The 23,984-nt window shown below is 40.6% G+C and overlaps 1 protein-coding gene across 1 annotated transcript in view; it reads right to left on the bottom strand.

Moving 5' to 3' along the window:
- Nucleotides 1-332: 332 nt before the first annotated feature.
- LOC126188759 (synaptogenesis protein syg-2-like) overlaps nt 333-23,984 on the bottom strand; it is an 87,750-nt gene continuing 64,098 nt past the window's right edge. The window contains exons 4-7 of the mRNA XM_049930369.1: nt 20,990-21,100; nt 15,532-15,738; nt 6,428-6,585; nt 333-497 (exon numbers count right to left, since the gene is read on the bottom strand). Coding sequence (XP_049786326.1) covers nt 333-497; nt 6,428-6,585; nt 15,532-15,738; nt 20,990-21,100 — 641 coding nt within the window. The remainder of the gene's footprint in view (nt 498-6,427; nt 6,586-15,531; nt 15,739-20,989; nt 21,101-23,984) is intronic.

The following is a 23,984-nucleotide window of genomic DNA, read 5'->3' as shown; positions in this document are numbered from 1 at the left end:
TGGAATAAACTAATTTTGAAAACCTGCGTGGTTGCAGTTTGCGGTATTTGTACTGAATTCAATGTGACTGTGCCGGATAAATAATTATTTTGAAGACAATCGATTACCCTGCGTCTCCGGTTGAAAACTTTATAGTTGCTGTATTCGGACAGCACACTTTGTAGAGGTTAGGCTGGCACCTATTGTACGGATAACTAAAGGTATGTATGAATTTACAGTACCGTAGCGACAGAATTTGGTCAAATGTTCTCTCTTCAGAAGTTACATCGGATGATGTGCACCTGAATTCCATTGATTCAACTATTTATATGTTGTGCCACATGTTAAAGTTGTTAGTCAAAGGTCTCCTTTAGTTTTGTTTCGAACATCTTTCTTGTTATTATTATCGCAGAAAATGGTTGTTTCTCGCCACCATCATTACCTTCATCATCATCATCATCATCATCATCAAAATCTTCCAATAAATAACAATCACTGCTAACAAACGGCTCCTCTAACTTTTCAGTGCCATAAGGCTACTATGGATAGCGTAACGAACTCAATACCACAGCGACGGTAGACACAAAGTCAACATCCACCATAATATAACACGTTTGTATTCCTACTAGCTTCGCAGGTATGAGAAGTCTCAAATTATGTACGACGAAATGAAGTCATTATATTCAGATCGTTAAGATAGACGCAAATTTAATTGTAATGGAGGAACGACATTTAATATTAGGACAAGCAAGAGAAGAGGAAACAGTAGGAGAAATTGTCTCGGCGAAGGAAATCAATGGAGAAAAAGCCTGGTAGTGTCTTACACATATCCCAATTTAATCCTTACAAACATCTCACATACGAATCATGAAAGAAGTTTGTACACGTGGAGGAAACCAGCAGAAGCTTGTAACAGTGTTGACTAAAAAATCGTCTTCGGAATTCTGAAGGTATCCGGGATAAAATTAATGGAGCGAATGGGTCTATAGCTCTTCCGTAAAGCATACCGCAGTTTTAAAAGCCGAAAGGCACGAAAGGGAAGCGGTAGTCAAGTAGGAAGTGAGGCAACCTTGTAGCCCATTCCCGTGCTATTAAGTATTTTGGAGAACAAATTATGGTTCAGGGTGAAGAAATAAGAACTTGGATGTTCGCCGTGGGCACGGAAATTATGTCAGAGTCGGCAGAATATCTGGGAAATGAGTTGAAGTCAATGGAGAGTGTCTTGAGAAGAGATTCTAAACTGAATATTAACAAAGCTGAAACAAGTGTAACGAAATGTAGTCGAATTAAATAAGGTGATGCTGTCGGAATAAGATTAGGAAAAGATGAATTAAAAGCAGTATATGAAATGGGCAGCAACATAATGACGACGGCCGAGTAGAGTGGGTATAAAATTCAGACCGTCAATAGCAAGAAATGTGTTTGTAGAAAAGAGATATTTGTTAACAGCTATTACCAAAATTTATAAGATGGATAATCTTTTATAAAAAAGATATTTTTCTGATGCGTGTCACAATCGCCCTCATGTCGCGTCCTTTCCATCGTTTCTGACAAATTGTAGGATCTGTAGCGATCTTAACCCATTTCTCGGCAATATAATTCCTTCTAGGAGCGCAAGTCCAGAAAGATTTACAGGAGAGCTTCCTTGTAGTTTTGAAAGTAAGAGAAGGTTGGCAAAATGGAACCTGTGCTGACGGCTCAGGAGACGTGCCGGCATTCTTCTATAGGTAAGAGCATTGGCCGTGTATGGCGAGGTTCCGACACGTAGAACATGATCACGGATAGGTTAGATGTCTTACTAAAGCCGGCCGCGGTGGTCTCGCTGTTCTAGGCGCGCAGTCCGGGACCGTGCGACTGCTACGGTCGCAGGTTCGAATCCTGCATCTGGCATGGATGTGTGTGATGTCCTTAGGTTAGTTAGGTTTAAGTAGTTCTAAGTTCTAGGGGACTGATGATCACAGCTGTTAAGTCCCATAGTGCTCAGAGCCATTCACCATTCTTACTAAAGGAGCGCGGAATAATTGCTTGAAGCCGACCTCAAGGAACATCACTTTGGGTCCCGGAGAGATGTGAGAACACATGAGGCAATAATGACCATGCTACTTATCATAGAAGATAGGTTGACGACAGGCAAATTTACGTTTGTAGCCGTTGGAGATTTAGAGAAAACGTTTTACAATATTTATTGGATTGTCTGAAATTTTTGTGGTAGTAAGGATAAAATACAGGAAGCCAAAGGTTATTCACAATTAGTAAATGAGATAAGCTGTGAGCCTTGGTGTAGAGGTAGCATCTTTCATTCATAATAAAAACATCGTCGGTTCCGCGTTCGATACCCCCCACCGCTTAAATTTTGATTAGTAATCAGCACTGGCGGCCGAAGACATCGGACATTAAGAAGTCACACTCATTCTGCCAACGGCCTTGTCAGGTTTGGGGCACTCTCTTGCCCTTGGGGTGGGAAACTTCCCCTAACGGCAGAAGACTCAGCAGTGATCAACGGCATGAGGATGCAGAAGGCAATGGAAACCACGGCATTAAAGACATATAACGTGAATCCACAGGGCATGTGGTCTGTGATTGAAAATAGTGTCATGATGGTGTCTCCATTGGCAAAAGATTCCAGAATACTCCCCCATTCGGATCTCCGTAAGGGTATTATCAAGGAGGAGGTTACCACGAGAAAAAGATTGAATAACCAACGAAAGGATGACGTTCTAATAGTCGGGGCGTATCTCAGAAGTTTCAGAGTGATGGGGTAGCTAGAAATCTGAAAAGGGAACTGCAAAGGATCAATCTTGATACAGTAGGGGTCAGATAGTGAAACTGAAAGAAAACAAGGATTCCTTGCAGATGAGTATAGGGTAATATCAACAGCAGCAGAAAATGGTATAACGGGAGAAGGATTAATTATGAATAGGATGATAGGTCAGAGAGTGCGTTACTGTCAACAGTTCTGTGATGGTTTATTCTTATCAGAATATAAAGTAAACCAACAGCGACAACAATAGTTTGGATATACATGCCGACGTCGCAAGCTGAAGACGAAGAGATGGAGAAAGTATATGACGATATTGAATGGGCAATACAATACGCGAAAGGAGTTGAAAATAGTCATGGGGGACCGGAAAACAGTTGTAGGGGAAGGCGTAGAAGAAAAGGTTACAGGAGAACATGGGCTTGGGACAAAGAATGAGAGATGACAAAGACCAATTGACTCCTGTAATAAATTTCAGCTAGTAATAGCGAATACTCTATTCAAGAATCACCGGAGGAGGAGGTATACTTGGAAAAGGCCGGGTGAGACAGAAAGATTTCAATTAGATTATATCATGGTCAGACAGAGATTCGGAATTCAGATATTCGAATGTAACGTGTACCCAGGAGCAGATATAGACTCAGATCACAATATAGTAGTGATGAAGAGTAGGCTGAAGTTCAAGACATTAGTCAGGAAGAATCAATACGCAAAGAAGTGGAATACGGAAGTACTAATGAAAGACCAGATACTCTTGAAATTCTCTAAGGCTGTAGACACAGCAATAAAGAATAGTCCACTAGGCAGAACAGTTAAAGAGAAATGGACGTCTCTAAAAAGGGCCATCACAGAAGCTGAAAGGGAAAACATTGCTACAAACAAGGTAAATGCGAAGAAACCACGGATAATAGAAGAAATATTTCAGCTGATCGATGAAAGAAGAAAGTACTAACATGTTCAGACAAATTCAGGAATACAGAGAGAAGTCGTTGAGGAATGAAATAAATATGAAGTGCAGGGAAGGTAAGAAGAAAAGGCTGTATGAAAAATGAAGAAATCGAAAAAGAAATAACAGTCAGAACGTCTGAGTCAGCTTATACGAAAGTCAAAACAACGTTCAGTAAAGGAAGGGTGGTAACATTAAGAGTGCAACCGGAATTCCATTGCTAAATGCAGTGGAGAGAGCGGATAGGTGGAAAGAGTTCATTGAAGGCCTCTATGAGGGTGAAGATTTGTCTGATGTGATAGAAGGAGGAAAAGGAGTCGATTTAGAAGAGATAGGGGATCCAGTATTAGAATCAGAATTTAAGAGAGCTTTGGTGGACTTAAGATCAAATAACGCAGAAGGGATCGATAACATTCCATTAGAATTTATAAAATCGTTAGGGGAAGTGGCAACAAATAGCCTATTCACGTTAGTGTGTAGCATGTATGAGTCTGGCAGTATACCGTCTGACTTTCGGAAAAATATCATCCACACAATTCCGAAGAACGCATGAGCTGACAAGTGCGAGAATTAACACACAATCAGCTTAACAGCTCATGCATCCAAGTTGCCGGCAAGAATAATATACACAAAAAATGAAAAGAAAATTGAGGATGTTAGATGACGATCAGTTTGGCTTTAGGAAAGGTAAAGGCACCTGAGAGGCAATTCTAACGTTGGTGTTGGTAATGGAAGCAAGGATAACAAAATGTAAAGAAAGGTTTATAAGATTTCTCGACCTAGATAATGCGTTCGACAATGTAAAATGGTGCAAGATGTTCGCAATTCCGTGAGAAATAGGCTTCAGCTATAGGAAGAGACGGGTAATACACAAAATGTACAAAAACCTAGAAGGAATAGTAAGAGCGGACCACCAAGAACGAACCGCTTGCATGGAAAACGGTGTAAGACAGGGATGTAGTCTTTCATGCCTACTGTTCAATCTATACATCGAAGAAGCATTGATGGAAATAAAATTCAAGGAGAAGGGACATCACTGATGCGATTCACTGATGACACTGCTATCCTGTGTGAGTGTGAAGAAGAATTACATGATCTGCTGAATGGCATGGATAGTCTAATGAAAACAGAATATCGATTGACAGTAAATCGAAGAAAGAAAAAGTAATGACAAGTAGCAGAAATGAGAACAACGAGTAACTTAACGTCAGGACTGACGGTCACGAAGCAGATGGAGTTAAGGGATTCTTCTACCTAGACAGCTTAGTAACCAATGACGGACGGAACAAGGAGGACATCAAAAGCATACTAGCAAGGGGAAAATGGGCATCCCTGGCCAAGAGAAGTCTGCTGGTATCAAACATAAGCCTTAATTTGAGGAAGATATTTCCAATGATATGCGTTACGAGTGCAGCATTGCAAGGTAGTGAAAAATGGACTGTGGGATGGCCGGAACAGAAGAGAATCGAAGCATTTGAGATGTGGTGCAACAGACAAAGGTTGAAAATTTGATGGATTGATAAGGTAAGGAACGAGGAGGTGCCACGCAAAACCGGAGAGGAAAGGAATATGTGGAAAACACTAACAAGGAAAAGAGACAGGATGATAGGCCATCTGTTAAGACATCAGCGAGTGACTGACTTCCATAGTACTAGAGGGAGCTGTAGAGGGTAAAAACTGTAGAGGAAGACAGAGTTTGGAATACATCCAGCAGATAATTTAGTACGAAGATTGCAAGTGCTACTCTGAGGTGAAGGGATTAACACAAGAGAGAAATTCGTGGCAAGCCGCATCAAACCAGTCAGACTTACGACTCAAAACAAAAAGGAGGAATAAGTCTGCAGTTATCAGTGAACGGGAAGCGGTAGTTGAGAATGAGAAGAGAATGTGCCAACGGTGCAGCTCATCCACTGTTCAGTCTGTACATTCAACAGGCTGTAAAGGAAACCATGGAGCAGTTTGAAAGGGAAATGAATGATCGGGGCAGAAGAATTAAAATGTTTAGGGTTTGCCAGTGATATTCTACCGATACTTGGAAGGGTAGTGAGATAGAATCGCCAGTCTTGAGATTATAAAACCAGCATCAACAAAGTAAACCAAGGGTAATGGAATGAAGTCGAATTAAAACAGGCAATGCTGATGGGATTAGATTAGAAAATGGCACTGAAAGGCCGGCTGCAGTGTCCGAGCGGTTCTAGGCGCTTCAGTCTGGAATCGCGCGACCGCTACGGTCGCAGGTTCAAATCCTGCCTCAGGAATGGCCGTGTATGGTGACCTTATATTAGTTAGGTTTAAGTAGTTCTAAGTTCTAGGGGACTGATGACCTCAGATGTTAATTCCCATAGTGCTTCGAGCCATTTGATTTGGCACTAAAAGTAATAGATGAGTTTTGCTATTTGCCAGAAGAAAACTGGTTATGGTAAAATTGGAGAGGCAAAAACAGCGTGTCTTATTGTGTCATTCACACTAGAATAAGAAGCCGATTTCCAACAGGCGTAGGCGTTTGTTCACTGCCCACGACGACCGTTCCCTTAGTTTGCTGGGCGGGTGTTGATTTACTTTAGGATTGAACTTACTGTAAACAGAGTATGGAGAAACTGCCAGTGAACTGACGCTTCCTTTTGGCGCACTAGCAACGGCACTGCTGAGGGCCGTTGAGGGCTTTCAATGGAGATATCAAATTGTAAGTAATAAGTAATTATAGTCAGACTATCTACACTGACACGCTGGAATGTGGCCCGTACCTGCTGGAAGGAGAGAGTGTCGGGCAAGGGTCGATCCCCCAGCCACCAGGTGATGAGAGCAGACGGCCTGGACCCCTCGGCTCGGCACTCTATGCTGTGCGCGCGACCGGCCGACAGCGGCTCCTCTGGTGGCTCAAGTCGGACGTTGGTCACCCGCACTGTCGGAACAAAACACACACACACTACGATGCAGACTCTCGTCGAACAGACACGGTAAACTAGAACACTACTCCAGCACGCAGCTACACTCAGCAAGGCAGGTTGTAGTTAGTGGGGAAGGGTGCTTCTCGCAGCTCTATCATGTCCACCATTTCCATTGCTACTCACAAAAGGTGATTGAGGAGAAAAGCCCAACGATTTAACTAAGAGAGGCGTTCAGTACGAAATGCAGCACACTTTTTTTATGAAAACAGTTGGTTTTATTCGGAATTTCACTACTGGTCAACGTCAGAGCCAACGTCTTGCGACATCAGCAACCTTCTCATCATTCGCGTACTGCTTCCCGTGGAATGCATCATTCATTGGGACAAACAGATGGAAGCCGGGAGGTGCGAGATACGTGCTGTTGGATGAACTCGGAAGAGCAGTCTAATGAAGTTTAGTGATCTCCGGTCTCGTATGCGGACTTGCGTGAATCCTTAGGTTTAATTGTGATCCGTCCATCACCTCGAATGAGAGTGTCCACACGTTCCAGCACTGCAGGTGTCACAGCCGTGCGCGGCCAGCCGGCAGGCGCGAAGTGGAACAAGTTTGCGCGACCTTGTTGCGATGATGAGGGACGGCTCGTCCTACCGCTCAACGTGCTTTTGTTCACTGCTTAATCTTCGTACACATTCTGTGCTATGAATATCTGCAATGCTCCGGTTTTGTCCAAATAAAGCTCTCTCTTTGGAATACACCTCCGTTGCGGAAGATATTTTGTCGGCTACTTATAACGAATCCACGTATCGGAACCTTGTGAAACTGTAGGGGCTGAAACGGCAAATTTCCACAATGCCCCACAACAAAGTCATTAGTTTTTCAATCGAAATTGGCGGAGAAAAAGTACATTGGATTATTTATTGAATGCCTTTCGTATACAGTATATGTTGCACATGCCCGGGGCTGCCCCGCTATCAACTGCCCTGCAAAGTCCTGTATTACTGGAGAAAATTAACCGTTACCAGTTCTGACATCAAGATGAAACTTAATTTCCTTCACGCAGCTACAGCAGTTCATCAGAATTTCTAACATGACGACATTTCCATCCTCGTCTGTAACTGCCGCGCGGGGTAGCCGCACGGTCTAGGGCGCCTGGCACGGTCGGTGCGGTTTCCCCAGTCGGAGGTTCGAATCCTGTGTTTGTTGTCCATAGCCTACATTAGTTTAAGTTAGATTAAGCAGTGTGTAGGCTTAGGGACCAATGACCTCAGCAGTTTGGTTCCATAAGACCTTACTTCAAATTATCGTCTGTAATTATTTTTATTACACTCGTGTGTGCAAATTTTAGCTATTATGTGACTATAGTGGCATCATATACGAAATAGGCCAATAGTGGAGAAGCAAGAAAAACTGATTAATGGAGATGCCAATTGTAAGTTCCAAATCTCACATTTGTCAGAAGAATCTTAAAATAATGTATCTCATTTTGTAAATACCGGTAACTTATTTGTACCCAGAAAAATGAGAAGGTATTCTGATACCTCAGAATTATGCTGCTCACATCATCACGGCAATAAAGTAATGCGACAAATCTGCAAAGGAATGATTTACTACGAACATTCTAAAATTTGTGTTTCAAAATGCCATTAAGACTGAGACAATAAGTTTTGCTTGTGATACTACAATCACAGAAACACTGCGGAAATATTTTAAGTAATAAAACTGTAGACAACAAGAACTAGTCATATCCAAATTTTTTTGAAGGGAATTACAAAATTTAAGTGAAGAAAGCTCTCAGTGTATTTTGTTTCTTACACAACGAGATTCTTGTGACCACATACTACGAAGTTTACTCTAGAACTCACTGTGCTATTGTAAATGGAATGTCAGCATCTTCAACTGGCCTTTCTGTTCCGCAACTGAAAAAATGGCTCCGTCTTCCGATGAAGTATGGCAAGACATAGATCAGCAATGGTCTTTCGGACACATTTTTCTGTTCTTCTCTTTCAGAGCGAGAATTTCTCAATAGCTATTAAAAACGCGGTAGTGTGAGACACTTTGATCTTACTAAATTTGGAGATATTATACACCTGCGTTGAGAACAATGTTCCACCAGCATTTTTAAAATCAACTGTATGCCTTATAGTTACGTGGAATGTGTTCATAGCTTTACTGACTAAACAATCTTACACAAATCTTGCGAATAAAAGACATTGACACGAGGCACTTACAACTGCATACGAAAGGACTGCTTGACGCAAAGACCAGTAATGAATGTTTGCACGATTTCCTCCATGATGTGGCAACTGGAACAAATCTTGGGACATGCAGCAGGGTACAGGAAACCCAACAGCACTTAAAGTGTTTGTGACGTTGAGACGTTGGGACGTTTGACATTTTCACTCTTCGATTACAACAGATAGAGGAAATGTTGTCGTATCAGAAAATAATACTTAACAACCATGTTCATATGTTAGTGCAGTATAAAAATAACACTATAAATAAGATGACGACATTAGGCCTACTGCCATAAAATTGTATTTCGAAGACTGGAGGAATACAATCGTAGCTATTCTGTTTATTTACGTAGTACAAATTGACACGAGGGTTTTGCTGACATAATCCTGTTGCACTTTAGTCTGTGTACAAGGTACGTGTGCTACAATATTGGCCATAGAGTTTATTTTGTTTTACATCGCTAACAGTGGGCGAATTAAACTGGTTTGTTGATATAACTTTGTAACACTTGTAAGCTGTGCTGTAACAGTTTAAACCAGTTTGGTGACCATTTGCACAAATCCGCCCTCAACGGCGGGTAGTTTTCAGCTCTGCATGTCCGTAATTCTAGAGATGGCAAAAATCTGAAACAGTGATCACCACGCCCTAAGTAGGTAGTGCACAGAGACGATGCTTCCTTTTCTGTATTTACAGACTTATTATTGGTAAGTAGGGGATTTTATTTGCCATGTGAACGGATCTGATAAGGGTGAACTACAGACTGTACTTTTAAAATCTTCAGTAGTGCTGACTCTGTAGCATAGATAATAGTTTACCCGCTTCATCTAGTAAGCAATCGTCATCAGAATCACATCCAACTTCTTTATAGGGTCACGCGTAGCAGCCATCATGTGTATAACTCGTTCGCATAAGATGAACACAAAGCTGAGTTCAAGGGATATTTCATTTTAGGTTGCTGTGGCCTGTTGCTATAAGAAACGACGATTGTTACTGTTTACAAAAAGGTATCGCCAACCACGTAATCGAAAACTAATGGATATTTCCCTCTACTTATGTGTAGTATGTTACATTTAATTAAGCTAAGGATCGTTCCCAGTTATTACTTTGTGAATCTTTTTGCATTTCGATTCTGATGTTCTTGTAGCCAAAATAACCCACTTTATTTTGAAATGTCGTCTCCTTCCAGCTCCCAGTTCACCCGACGGCTGCGGCAAAGCTGAGAACGACGTGAAGAAAAAAAATGTCGTACTTGGGGGTTGGCATGCGATACTTCATCCCAATTTAAGACAAAAGTGTATCTAGCAAAACCTAGTCCCACCAACAGGTTTACTAGAAATTCGATTCAAAAAACGAGGTTCTGGCAACGCTGTAACTGCACGCCACATGGCCAAAAAACAGGTAATATGAACTCTAAACTAACTGTTCCATTCGCTCAGTGAGACGAGGCAATGACATGTACGAGTCGCTTTTGCACTATTCTTTTTGTGGGTAAAGCATCATACTGTATCCAATACGCACATTCACAATGCTATATCTTGCGTGTTTCTCCCTGTCACTGTTAGATTTATTTTAATATTAAGACATACCATGATATTCTTACAGACGTAAACGGTCACTATGTTTCGTCCATGACACAAATGAAGCTAACGTAAAATAACAGTGAATACAGTAACCTCTTCTGTATCGGACGAGATACGGTAAAACACACACACACAAGTAGGCTACACTAGACTGACATTATGCTACGCACAATAATTCCATTCTGTATTTTGACGTCCAGGCTAGTCTACACAGAGCCGGTATGTACATGTACGAGCAATGTTCACTTTAGAGAAGATTTTGAAAGCGACCACCTTGCATTTGCAAACACTTCGTCACTCGAGAGTGAAATTTTCACTCTGCAGCGGACTGTGCGCTGATATGAAACTACTTGGCACACAGTTTTAATCTGCCAAGAAGTTTCACTTCGTCACTCGTTCGATCGTACTTTGCTGGACCCTACGCAACGCAGCGGCATCCAGTTTTGCTGAAGCGGCATGCACACGAGCTATAAAATCGTGTACATCCATTAGTGGGAACAATTTTTTTTCTTTACGTGTCCGCACAGATAAAACCTCTTTGATTAAGGTCGGTGGAATGTGGAGGCCAAAACATGGGACCTCCTCGATCAATCTGTTTCCATGGAAACGCATCATTTAAAAATTATGCACATTCATTCCAGTGTGTAGTGGTGCACCATAATGATCAGCCTTAGCTGTCACCGAACACCAAGTGAAATGTTTTCTGGTTCGCCTGGCAACGTATACGATAAATGGGCGCATTCAGATTGACTGGGAATAAGTATGGGGCCAAAAGCACTCTTCCCACGATTCCAGCCCACAGATGTATGCCAAAGTGTTCCCGAAAGCCATATTGACGGATGACATGCGAGTTTTGTTCTCATCAGTAATGGATGTTGTGGAGGTTGAGTGAAGCTAGATTCGTCCGTATATACACTGCATCAGCGACCAACATAATTGGTTCACGCAGACTATCTGTAACTAAGATGTCACCACTGCAACCATCAACTGCCGACTTGACAGTTGATGTTTTGAGTGCTGACATCACAGTTACAGAGAGTCTGCATAAGACAGTTATGCTGGCTACTGATGCAGAGTATATATGGATCGTGATTGAAACTTCAGCATCAACTAAGGACTGAAGATGGCTGGCGCACTGAAGCGCCGAAACTAGTAGCTGCACAATCAGATTGTAGGTGTTTCAAATTCTTACAATTGTGAACGGCCGTGGTCCCCATGAACTCCAGTAAAAAGGATGGACATACAAAGAAAAGGAAGGAAATCGGCGGTGCCGTTTCAAAAGAATCCTCCCGACATTTGCCTGAAGTGATTTAGAAAAATCACGGGAAACTTAAATCAGGATGGCCTCCCGAATGCGAGTCCAGTGTGCTAACCATTGCGCTACCTCGCTCGGTATGACTATATGAACAAGCTAACAAAATATTTAAGGGCAGTGGTAATTTGACCAGAAAGGAAGAAACCATGAAATTCTGAGATCTAGGGACAGTGGCTTTGTAGAATCTTTAAATAAGTTTTTGTCCTTGACAGATGATAATCAATAGTTATTTTATCCTTGGCAGATGACAATCGATGGTTAAGTTTTATCTCTGACAAAAATTATCTCGGCTGACCACATGTAAACTCGACCAAACCCACTTTACACAGTATTTATGGCGCTCTCCGACGTCCGACTCGCCAGTCGGCAAGACTCATCGTTGCCAGGAGCATCGATATGCATTAATGAAATACTCTCGGGTTTCAAACGGAGTCAAGTGGTTAAATGCGCACGAGCTTTCGGCAGAAATCTCCTCTGACATTGTCAAGTAGTTGACAACGGTAGAAGAGATCTCTGACGAAAGCTCGGGGGAAGTTAACCACTTTCCGAGGATTAAAACTCAAGAATATTTTAACAGGAATCCTGTTCTGTTTTTGATATCACTTCAGTAACACCTCAGCTAACTATTCAGTCGACTGTGCATCACGTAACGGTTCACGGCACGTGACATACGCTTCAGCTACCGAAATCAGTTACTAGTTGTATATATGAAGGCATGTTTCGTCAGACCAACCACCGAGATTGGCCGAAGCTAAGACGTCACTGACAAATACATTTACGTTCAGCATTTTTAGCCAGAAAAAGGTGTTTTTAAATTTGCTATTGCAGGATTTACAGAAGAAGAGGGTACTCTCTGATTAATTTTAACTTAGTGAAATTGACCCATTACCTGCTCCTTGTCGTCCTGGAGAGCTTCTGACTAGCTACTGAGATGTTCTAATTCCCCATTTTTCTGCTCGAGATTGATGTTTGAGGTTCGCGACTACTGCTTCAGAATGACAGACGATCTAAATCAGCTAATATCACAGATAATAAGTAGGTCACAGTCTGTGTACACTACGACGGTCGGAACTTAGGCAACTATTTATTCATAACCGATACAACGGTACAACGGTATACTACGCCTTCCACATCGCTGGTAACGAGTTCTACGCAACGCTGGTGACTACTTTGAAGGACAGTAAATTGTGCAAACATGTAACTCTTTTGTATCGGTTGTGAATAAATATTTGCCACTATTTAAGTTCTAACCGTCGTTTGGTCTCATTCTTATAATATATTGAGGCTGTGGATCCCCACAAGAACAAAACTCAAAAGACAAATGATGCCGTAAAAATGGCTATAAAATTTTAGAAATTTGTGAGTTACTAAGCCCCACAAAAAAAGACGAAACCAATGAGCCTATTTTTGTGAGTATAGACCACGTTACCTTCAAGGGATTAAAAATTGGATCAAATTAATAATAAGAACGTTACAGGAGAAGGACTAAATGCAGAATTATGGACATATGAGGGCCCAATATTAAATCAGAGAATTCTGAATTTAATTAAGAGATGTAAGATTTCAAGATCCTGTTCGCAGTCTAGTTATGCCTACATTTAAAAAATGTTCTAGAAACAGGTGTGCAATTTTCAGTGGAATAAGTGTTTCGAATATAGGATATGAAGCATACGTAAGAACATTAAGTAAAAAAGCGCGAGCCATCACAGACATTTTATCATTAGAAGAACAAAATAGCTTTAGAAAGGGGCGATTCTGTACAGTTGCCACATTTACAGTTAAGCAGAAATCAGGAATGTAAAAGGAATAAAACTTTGAAACTCACATAGCTGTTTTTGTTTATGTAGAAGCATTCGACAGAATAAGCAGGGAAAAATTATGTGGAATTGTGCCCAGAAGTGGAAGGTGTAGTAAAAAGATACACACAAACCAACGTGAAAGGTAGGGTTGTAGCTTGTCTCGTATGTTGTTTACAATTTATATACATGGTCTGATTAGAGAGTGGATGTTTAGAATTAAGGGAGTTACTTGCATTGCACGAAAGTTTACGCTTAACACGATGCTGTTTGCTGATGATGAGATTATTATAAATAAAACTAAAGACGAGGTGCAAAGGACAAAAAGGAATTTAGCGCTATTGTATAACGTATCAATCGTCGAGGTTACAACAGAAGAAAGTTACGTGGGGATTATAATTTTAACAGTACTATTATTAAAACAGAGACACTGGCCTTCAAACATAATTATACTGTTAGAACCGAAATTTTAATCAGTAATACTTTATTGTAAGAAGTCACGGGTTGTAATTACTTAGGAACATAAGTCAGTTATTGGTATCAAAAGGATTTTGTTAAAAAAATTACCCACGTTCCAGGAATAATTAAGTTCAATAAATAAAAGCCTAAAAATCAAAACTGGAAAAGAAAAACTAGTAGCGTTCTATAAAATAGTGAACATGGCTGCTTTTTTCTATGAGTCTGTACTCTATGAGTCTGTAATGCAAATGCCCGTAACGGGAAAACATAGCGCCGAAACCATACAAGCTGCACTACGGAGTTTTGGAAGAAACTCATTTGGTCATACGAGTCTCGTTGGACACTGTTTCCAATTTCTGGTCAAACGTACGTCCCACCAGTGCAATACAGCGAGGGTTTGGTGATGGGAAGCTATATTGTGATATTTCAGAGGACACATGGTTACTGTGCAAGGTCGCATTACATCCAAGGATCATGTGACCTTTTGGATGATCTGGTACTTCCAATGTAGAATGTTTGTTTCGCAGTGGTAACCCTACGTTCTCACAGCTCGCGTAGTTCAAGTCTGGTTTTGTGACTACGACGATGAATTGTCGCAACTCCCCTGGCCACCACAATTACCAGGTCTCAATATTATTGTGACTTTGTGGTCTTCTCTGGAGAGAAGGTTGTGTGGTTTCTATCCAGTTCCATCATCGGTAACTGAATTTGCCACTTTATTGCTGGAAGAATTGCATAGATTCCCTAGGATGCCATACAGTCGCTGCATTTATCCATTCTGAGACGTCTGGGTGCTGCTTTGAATAGCAACGGTTTTCCTGCACGATATTAGGGATGGTAATATGATGTGTTTTTGGTGTTTCCATAAATTTGTCCACCTCCCGTACAGGCCGGAGAGAAGAAGATATCCAGAAAGTCCAAAGACACGATGGTCACACATGAAGCCAGGACAGGTTATAGCCTAATCCATGGGGAGCAAAGGAAGAAGAAGATACAGTAAGTTCAAGAACCTCTTGTCGACCTCAGTTCATGAGTCTGGGTATTCTGACACAGGCCTCTCAATATGTATATTCCTTATTGTCGTTTCTTGTTACCAATATTAGTTTATTCCCAAGAATAAGCAGCTTTCATTTGGTTAATACTCGGCAGAAATCAAACGTGCATTTGGATCGGACTTCCTCAACTCTTGTACAAAAAGGTGTGCAGTATACTGCTGCATCCATTTTCAATAAGCTGCCACTCGAATTCAAAAATCTTAGCAGTAATCCACATGCTTTCAAATCGAAACTGAAGAGTTTCCTCATGAGTCACTCCTTCTATTCTATCGAGGAGTTCCTTGAAAAATTAAGCTTATTCTTATTTTATTGCTGCTAGAGTTTACTTAAACTTATGGACTGACTTTTTTCAGGTTCATGAAAATTTATTTTTATCTGTTACTACTTTTATGTTGTAATTTCATGTACTGACACGTTCCATGAACTTGGAGATTTGCTCCTCAATTTGGTGTCACGGAACTTGACATGTAAATAAATAAAATAAGTAAATAGTGATACGGTCTTGGCAGCCGGTACTCACGGTTCATCTCGAGACGCACGGTGGCCGTCATGGGCGGGATAAGGTCGCTGTTGACGGCCTGGCAAGTGAAGGAGGCGTGAAGGTCTGCGCGCGACAACCGCGGCAGGATGAGCATCTGCTCGCGCACGCTGGGGAACGCCGTCTCCAGCGCCCTGGACTCCAGCACGCTGTCCTCTCGCCACCAGCGCAGCGTGGGCGGCGGCCTCCCTGTGATCACGCACGAGTTGTGGGCGTTACTTGCACAAGTACTGGAGCCATCCACCCTTTCCAACTATATCTGTACCAAGAATTGTTTCAGGCATAGGCCAACTCTCGCTGGTTGAATACAATTAGATTGAGTTCTCTGTTGATTCATCTTGGTTGTGGGACGGCGGCCGGTCGGATATTTACCAAAGATAAATCACCAAACAACCCTATGTTTTGAGAAGTTGTTGTTTTATTTACACGACCAGTTTCGGCACCTCATTAAAGCCATCTTCTGGCCCGTAGGCACTCTATGTATAGAGAATCAGATACATCGCTGCATGCCTTTGTTATTGTCAAGTCTTCGAAGTACACACACCATAAAAAATTCACGGAAACCAGGCAGTGATGGCTCCGGTTATGCTTGTCACGATATATATGATTCTCCATACATGGAGTGCATAGGGGCCTGAAGGTGGCATTGATGAGATGCTGAAAGTGGTCATGTAAACAAAATAACAACTTCTGAAAATATACGACTGTTTAGTGATTTTTCTTTGGTGAATAATTACGTATAGGGTGCTCCTGATAATGTGAATAAATGCGCTGCACGGATAACCGAAGCCCACCAGTAATCCATAATACAAGAGCTGTATACTGTATTTACAAAATTCTGGGACGTCACACTTGAAAGACCACGGTGTCGCTGACGGATAACTCACCTGCAACAAACCGTACAGCATATCTGTGTCTAGTTACTAGGGAAATGGGTAGACCAACGTTTAGAAAGGAAACCGGTCGCAAATATGATACGAGGGTAGACTCAAAGAATTTAATTGAATAATGAACATATTTCAGGGATGTCTGGCGGTCGTCTTCGGGTGGGAAAACATGAGCCACGTGAAGAAAACTGGAAGGTTCCCTTGGCTTTTTTTTTTAAGCCGAATTATTCACGTATTAACAGTACCTAGTGAACCGGGACCTTGCTATGTTCATATTCAGATCCAGTAATTAATGAAGCATGAAAAACTACCGCACAATTAATATAATACGCCAAGCCCGTAAATTTGTGGCCAGAGTGACACACGAAAAGCGAAGAGAAAAATTTTATGTTCGGCTTAACACAGACGTTTGACAGGTACACTTCTGAAGACTTTAAAACAAGATGGTAGAGACTGGATGGATAGGAGACTCATAAATTAACTGTGCCCTAGAGAAAGTGATAATAATGACTGACGATCAGCAACAAATGAGACGAGAATTTGAAAAAGCGATAGGATAAAAAATGGGTGTGAAATCGTATGGGACTTAACTGCTAAGGTCATCACTCCCGAAGCTTACACACTAATCAACCTAAATTATCCTAAGGACAAACACTCACTGCCATGCCCGAGGGAGGAATCGAACCTCCGCCGGGACCAGCCGCACAGTCCATGACCGCAGCGCCCCAGATCGCTGGGCTAATCCAGCGCGGCAAGCGTTAGGCGAGGATGTTGTTTGTCACCAGCGCTTTTCCATAATTATAATGAGTAACAAAAAGTTAAATCATTAGGAAAAGCAAGAGAAACAATATTGGGAACAGAAGTATAAAGAAGAGTGTTCAGCATTGGCGCACTGAGTATAAGAATTACAATTGTTGATGATCACAGAAGTGAGAAAAATCTATAGAGTGAGAGTGTGGTATAATAAAGTCATTATAATCAGCAAATATGAAGATTTCTCCAAAATATTACTATAATGAAACAAATAATATATCTGCTATGACATATGTTGCGAGAAAAGAGATTTGTAATGAAGAGAAGGAGAGGAAGAGGAAATCGTGAAATGGTGGATGATATGAGAAATCGTTATTACCAGAAAATGAAGGAAGAACCACGTGAGAGAGGACAATGGAGAGCGTTCCTTGTGTGTACTTCATGGGACCGAATTCCAAATAAGACTAGGCAAAGCTCAGTTTGATCTCAAAAATAAGCAAACTACTAGAGACACAATTTTGACACTACACTTGTATGGAGATGCCACAGCCTGCAACCCAACTGACTGCAACGAACCTACGGGATACAAGACGACGACCGTTTGGTAGTAACTACTTTGACAGTGTGTGTGTGTCGCTTTGTCTCCATTTGCGAAAAACTGGAAGTCGTAACTCACTGTGCAAGATCCATCCAGACCATGTGAAATTGAAAAAATACGAAAATAAGAATATTTTATTATGTATCAGGCCGTCATAGTAATACTTCTAATGAATCGAAGAATTAGTAATTTTGATCCATTGCAGATACATGACGATAGAGCTATTTGTAACTGTGGCGGTGTCTAATGGCTACTAGGCCTGCGTTTGACTTCCATGCGTGTGGGTTTTAACGGCACTTCTAGCATTATTTTTTATTCTTTGGTAAGACAAAGAAACCTGTTTCGAAAAATGTATATTATTTATGTCTTTCTTTATTTACTATGTTAGCTCGAAACTGAAGGACTAAAAAGAGGCACTGGTGGAAAATTAAATAAAAATTAAAAATTCTTGTCAAACAAGAGCCTGAACTTGAGAAAAAAAATTTCTGAGGGTATAGCCCGGTACTGCGTCAAATGTACCGTTACGGAAGGATACTGATAATTAAATAAATTGATAAAACAATACAATTCTCTGCAGTATCTATTAGGAAACGAATATGTGAAAGTGCTGGGTAGAATACGTACGAGATGATGGGACACATGTTAAGACATAAATAAATTCCATGATACTAGAGGCAGCCGCAGAAAGTAAAAATCATGAGGTAAAACATATATTTTAATTAATTAAGACCCTTGAGGTGATGAGGCTGGCACAGGAGAGAAATCACAGTAGGTCATATCAAACTAATCAAAAGAAAGATGAGCTCACGTAAGACAAATAGAAAGGAACGCAGTTTAATTAGATCATCGGGGCTCCTATTGATATAATTGATGATGATAGTTCTAATGCAAGTGTGAGAAAATTTTTCATTGATCAACACATGTATCCATTACATTACAAGCATAAAATTTTCGAACACATTTCAAGGACACCATTTTGTTTTATGGATGTTGTCCTCATTGTGGCCATTCATTTCAGTCACTTCATTTCAGTGAAATTATGACACTTGTGATTCAGATAGAACTGCAACATGCTCGCATGTTGGCCAAAAAGTTGGTAAGGAGTTTACGTGACAGGGCATTAGATTCCTCCACCAACGAGTTTGACATCCCTTAAATGGTCGTTGATCCATGTGGACGTGCTGCAGGAAACCCCAACAGCGCACAACTGGGCCAGTCCACTCCTCACTGAACATCCTCTCGTCCTAAGAATTCCTCCACCTCTTCGATGCGGTCGCGCATTGTCCTCCATAAATATAGAGTGAAGCAGAATGCAGACCAGTTTATAAGAGAGATTCCGAACATCACGAACTATACAGATTGATTTTTTAAAGGAACACACGGCCGTTTGACTGTTTCGTTGTTTATTTATGTACAAACCAGGTTTCGGCTTTGTATGGCATTTTCAAGTATTTGCTAAAAGCAAAAATTGCACACAGTGAGCCCACGTAAAATTCCATAATATGTACATTGTGTTAAGCAATGAATGTAAATTGGCGTATAATTGCGAAATATTAGCTTACATTTTATATCTTTAACGTATATTTCAGGACACTTAAGCTCGAAGTTGGCCATAAATTAAGAAAACTATTGGCTCCCCATTAAATACCAGAAGTAAAATCACCACCTTCTAACAGATCAGTAAATTATCGTGGGATCACGTCACAGTAAAACCAAGTTTACGCTGCTAAATAAAAGATGAGTACATTTCCTTAAAACGTAATGACAGTGAAATCACAGAGTGTCAGTAATAGAGCAACTGAATACTAAAATAACGAAGTGTCATAGATATATGACTGTTAATCTTAAATATCTTCAAGCTATATATAATTATCTTTGCGGTGGCACTGTGCGTCTTCAGCTTTGATAAACTTGTATACTTCAAATAGTCAACAACTGTGAGCGAACCTACATTAAGTTGGAGAAGGAACTAAAGTCTAGAAGGAACAAAACGAAATAAAACTCAAAGGCAGTGAATCACATAAGAATATAGTAAGTGCCATTGATAATACAAAATACGGAAGTTAACAATCGGAGTTAAAAACGTGGGGGAGAGGGGTGGACGGGTAAATGCATGCTTGGTGAAGAGGGATGTGAGAGAGATAGGAATATACACTGTAGTGCCAAGACTTATAAAATTAACAATATTAAGAAGGTTAACAGTGTAATTAAGAAAGAAAGATGGTTTTGGAATCAAATGCAGGGTGGGGCGGACGGCAATGTCAAAGAACAATAGCGAGTTGGAAAAGTGGAAAAACAGTGTTAGAGCTGGTTATGTGTAAGAGATGGGGAGGTTGGGCTGAATAAAATAATAGTAGGGATATGAGAGCATATTTGATTAAACGTTAAAGCAGGAAAAATCAAAATGAGGTGGCAGAAAGTAGGGGTGTTGGATGAGGAGGTGCAAGAAACTTCAACGGACCTACCCATAAGCGAGTGGTTGAATGCTCAAAGTAAGGGGATGTGGTGAAAAGAGACTCTGATATATAATGACGAACAAAGCATTGAGGAACGGGGGAGAGGTCTCGGTGGAGAACGAGAGTGATCCATTAGATTAGATTGGTATGGTAATGCTGGCAGGGGGGAGAGCAGGGGATACGATAATGGGAGAGAGATCAGAAGACACGGAGAGAAAGGGTTTGGGAGGTGGTAGGGGTGTGAGATGGGTGGGGAGTCCAAGACGGATAGAAAACATTAGACCGCAGTCATAGTGCAATATTTATGAAATATAGTAAAATCAGAAAAATATATGGCAATCATAATATACTTATGAAAACGTAGAAAACTGTGTACCGATAGAGATGGACCTCATATAGACTATTTCCTGTAATAGGTAGTTAAAAATTGAGGTCCGCCTCAAGTAAAGTCTGTTTGGTATCACTACAGCATTACAAAGTGTCATTTTGTTAAATTGAGTCAAACTACAGGAAACCATTCTTGAGAGGATAAGAAGCCAAATGGTCGTATGGACTGTTAGAGGTCTATTATTTACACCTGGAAGTGTATTGACCTCCCTTGGAACGCAATTCGGTCCTTATGTCCATTTGGCCTCTTTTGCTCCTCATCTGTTTCCTGCACTTCGTCCTCGTTTGTATAAATCGCCCTATATTTGTAATCTTTCGCTGCTGTTGGCATGTATGCATGTTAGTTCAGCAGTACATACCTCCGGACACCATACACGTCAGCCTCATGGTGTCGCCTTCTACGTACGGCATCGTCAGGCGCTGCAGCTCGTTGCCATGTGTGTCGATTATCCTCATCGCCTGCGGAGGAACTGCGAACACATCCACCGGCGGTAGTATACTCCTGAAGGTATGTTTACATTGTGGAATGAAGAATGGAAACGAAAGAAATTGCATCGAGACAGGAAAATTGTTACAAACCTTACATCCTAACTGGATGAAGTAACGCAGTGATAAAACTATAAGGTCGCATTCGCGAGAATGGTGGTTCGTCATATCACCCTCTGGCCATCCATATTTAGGTTTTTCGTGTATTTCCTAAATCGCTTAGGGAAAACACAGGTATGTTTGATTTGAAACGAACACGTCCACATCCATTCTCCATAAATCCCGAATCGGAGCATGTGTTGCGTGAGGGCTTAAATCCTAATCTTCCCTAATCTTCATTGGTATATACACTATCGGTCTAAGGCGCCATCGCCACTAAGCGTGACATTCGCGTTTTTTTTTTTTTTTTTAACACACAAGTATTACCTCAGTACATGCACAGTAATATACCGACACACTTCAGTTCCACTCATAGCTCCTTATTATTAAGCAGTTTCTGTATTTTGGTATAGGTTGGCCAGGTCAAACTCAACTGATTTATAATTGTGTGTGCACTTGAAGGCATCTGAGAATTTTGATAAACTAAATGTATATCCGGCAACGTATTCTGGATGCTTGCCGTAACGTTCAAGCTTATCCAGGTTCGCCACGGAGTGCGAGTCTGTGAATCTAGCGTCATATTTATACCAGTATGGCGATCGGTCCGCACTTCGAGCGCGAGATTGTATTCGACATACAATAAATCACTAATACTGAAACTTGCAATATTCATGCATCAGTAGCATCTAAAAAATGCAACGAATTTTGATCAGAACACGTACGAACTCGTGACTAGATTTAATTATTTTAATTTATAGTCACTTCCCGAAATATGCAACTTTGGGTAATCATTTGTTGGCTACACGCTTCGCCCCATGCTGTACAATGTTCAGTTCCCTAAGGAAGACCACGCCGATTCTCCCTTGTTTTTGAACAACTATTATAAGCTCATTTACTATTTCTCTGATATATCATATTGATCTGACAGCCGGCCGGAGTGGCCGTGCGGTTCTAGGCGCTACAGTCTGGAACCGAGCGACCACCACGGTCGCAGGTTCTAATCCTGCCTCGGCCATGGACGTGTGTGATGTCCTTAGGTTAGTTAGGTTTAATTAGTTATAAGTTCTAGGCGACTGATAACCTCAGAAGTTAAGTCGCTTAGTGCTCAGAGCCATTCTGATATTGAAAGCTGATCTGTCTTGGGGAATGTAGTTCATATATTTCCTGTTAACTGTATCTTATATCATGTGCTACAATACTTTACCTCCACATATGGACATGAAATAATGCTTTTATTGACAATTTTTCTGCAATGCTACCACTAAGGTACTCTTTATTACGCTATTGAATTTTAACACTATGTATCCTGTACTGCTAGCCCTGTTTAGTTTTCTCTTATATCTGTGATCATATAGCTTTTCAGTAATATACTGGGAACCTCAGGTTCCATCGTTTACTGAGATATCATTTGTTCCTGAGTCCCGGCCTGTTGGCATATGCGATAACACTGAACTGTGTATCGTACTCAGAAATTATATGTAGTATATGCTACAGACACATGTGCACTAAGTATACTTCAGTGGTTTTCTCACAAGTTACATTGTTGAAATTACTGTCATTTAATAGCGATTTTTAGATAACGCATTGTGATTTGTATCTAGTGTTTATTGTACTAAAAAAAAAGAAAACTAACTATTTTATAACTGTGATTAAGTACCCACCCTGTTATCATCTTTTCTGCAAATATTACTTAAGGCTTTACTATAATCGTGGTTGTCATTGTTATTCTATATTAAAATTAATTTGTTATATCATGCTTCAAATTGACTAGACAACTTTGTAGTTTTATCTGTGAGGTTACGGGTACTACGTCTAGTCATATTAAGTCCAGACTACATACGACCAGATTCGTATGTTTTCATGATGCAGGTTGCTGATGTGGGGAAATTACTGTTATCATTCATGAGCTTGGCGGCTAATGCGGTTTCATGGTTCTACATGATTGACATGTGACTTACATTGCCAAATTATTCGTAAGGAAGGTTTCTGTATTTTCGTGTCCTTATGAAGTTTTGTACATTGTTGTTCAATTGTCATTTGTATCTTTTTAACGTTGATTCATGTAGTGGATGATGGTCTATGACCAAAAGAGGTAGTGAATGAATCAATTTGTGGCAGTTCAGCCAATTATAGGAAGTTTCATGAAAGATATCGGAATTGCTTCTCACACAAGTGATAAATGTATTTGTACCGTGCGACACAATTTCACAATAAATTCCGCGACAACTTAGTGAGAGAATAAATAGTTATTTGACGCTATTCTACCATCTAGGAATATATGTAGCATATATGCTACGTTTTCCTCCACTTGACGGAAAAGGTACGAGAAAGATAGGTTCATATTGTTTTTATGATATTTTACATTCGTCTTCTCTGAGACCCCTCGATCTTTTTCTTGTCATTGTGTTGGCATGTTACCTACGCTACTTTCATGTCGCAGTTAGTCATGCATGATAAATGTTAAATCTGTGTCCGAAAACTGTTTCTATTACAGCATAGTCTTCGTCAGGCATATGATGAAATTTTCCGGCAATTTAAAACCCTTGACAGCTGTGAGAGTAGTCGTACAAATTATGTATTTAAGAAAGGATAACTTTAATGTGGTTGATGGATCGCAGTTATATTCATATGAAGATTTTCTGTCTTTAATCCATAACGCAACCCTATAAAGATGCCAAAACGGAGCTTATGAAGCACTAGTTAATCAAATGTATCATTTATTGAATTTAGAAATGTGTCATTTATTTAATTTAGAAACATATGTTCCGG

Source organism: Schistocerca cancellata, chromosome 5 (assembly GCF_023864275.1).
Source record: "Schistocerca cancellata isolate TAMUIC-IGC-003103 chromosome 5, iqSchCanc2.1, whole genome shotgun sequence".
Lineage (NCBI taxonomy): Eukaryota > Metazoa > Arthropoda > Insecta > Orthoptera > Acrididae > Schistocerca > Schistocerca cancellata.
This window is presented reverse-complemented; position numbering and strand designations above follow the sequence as displayed.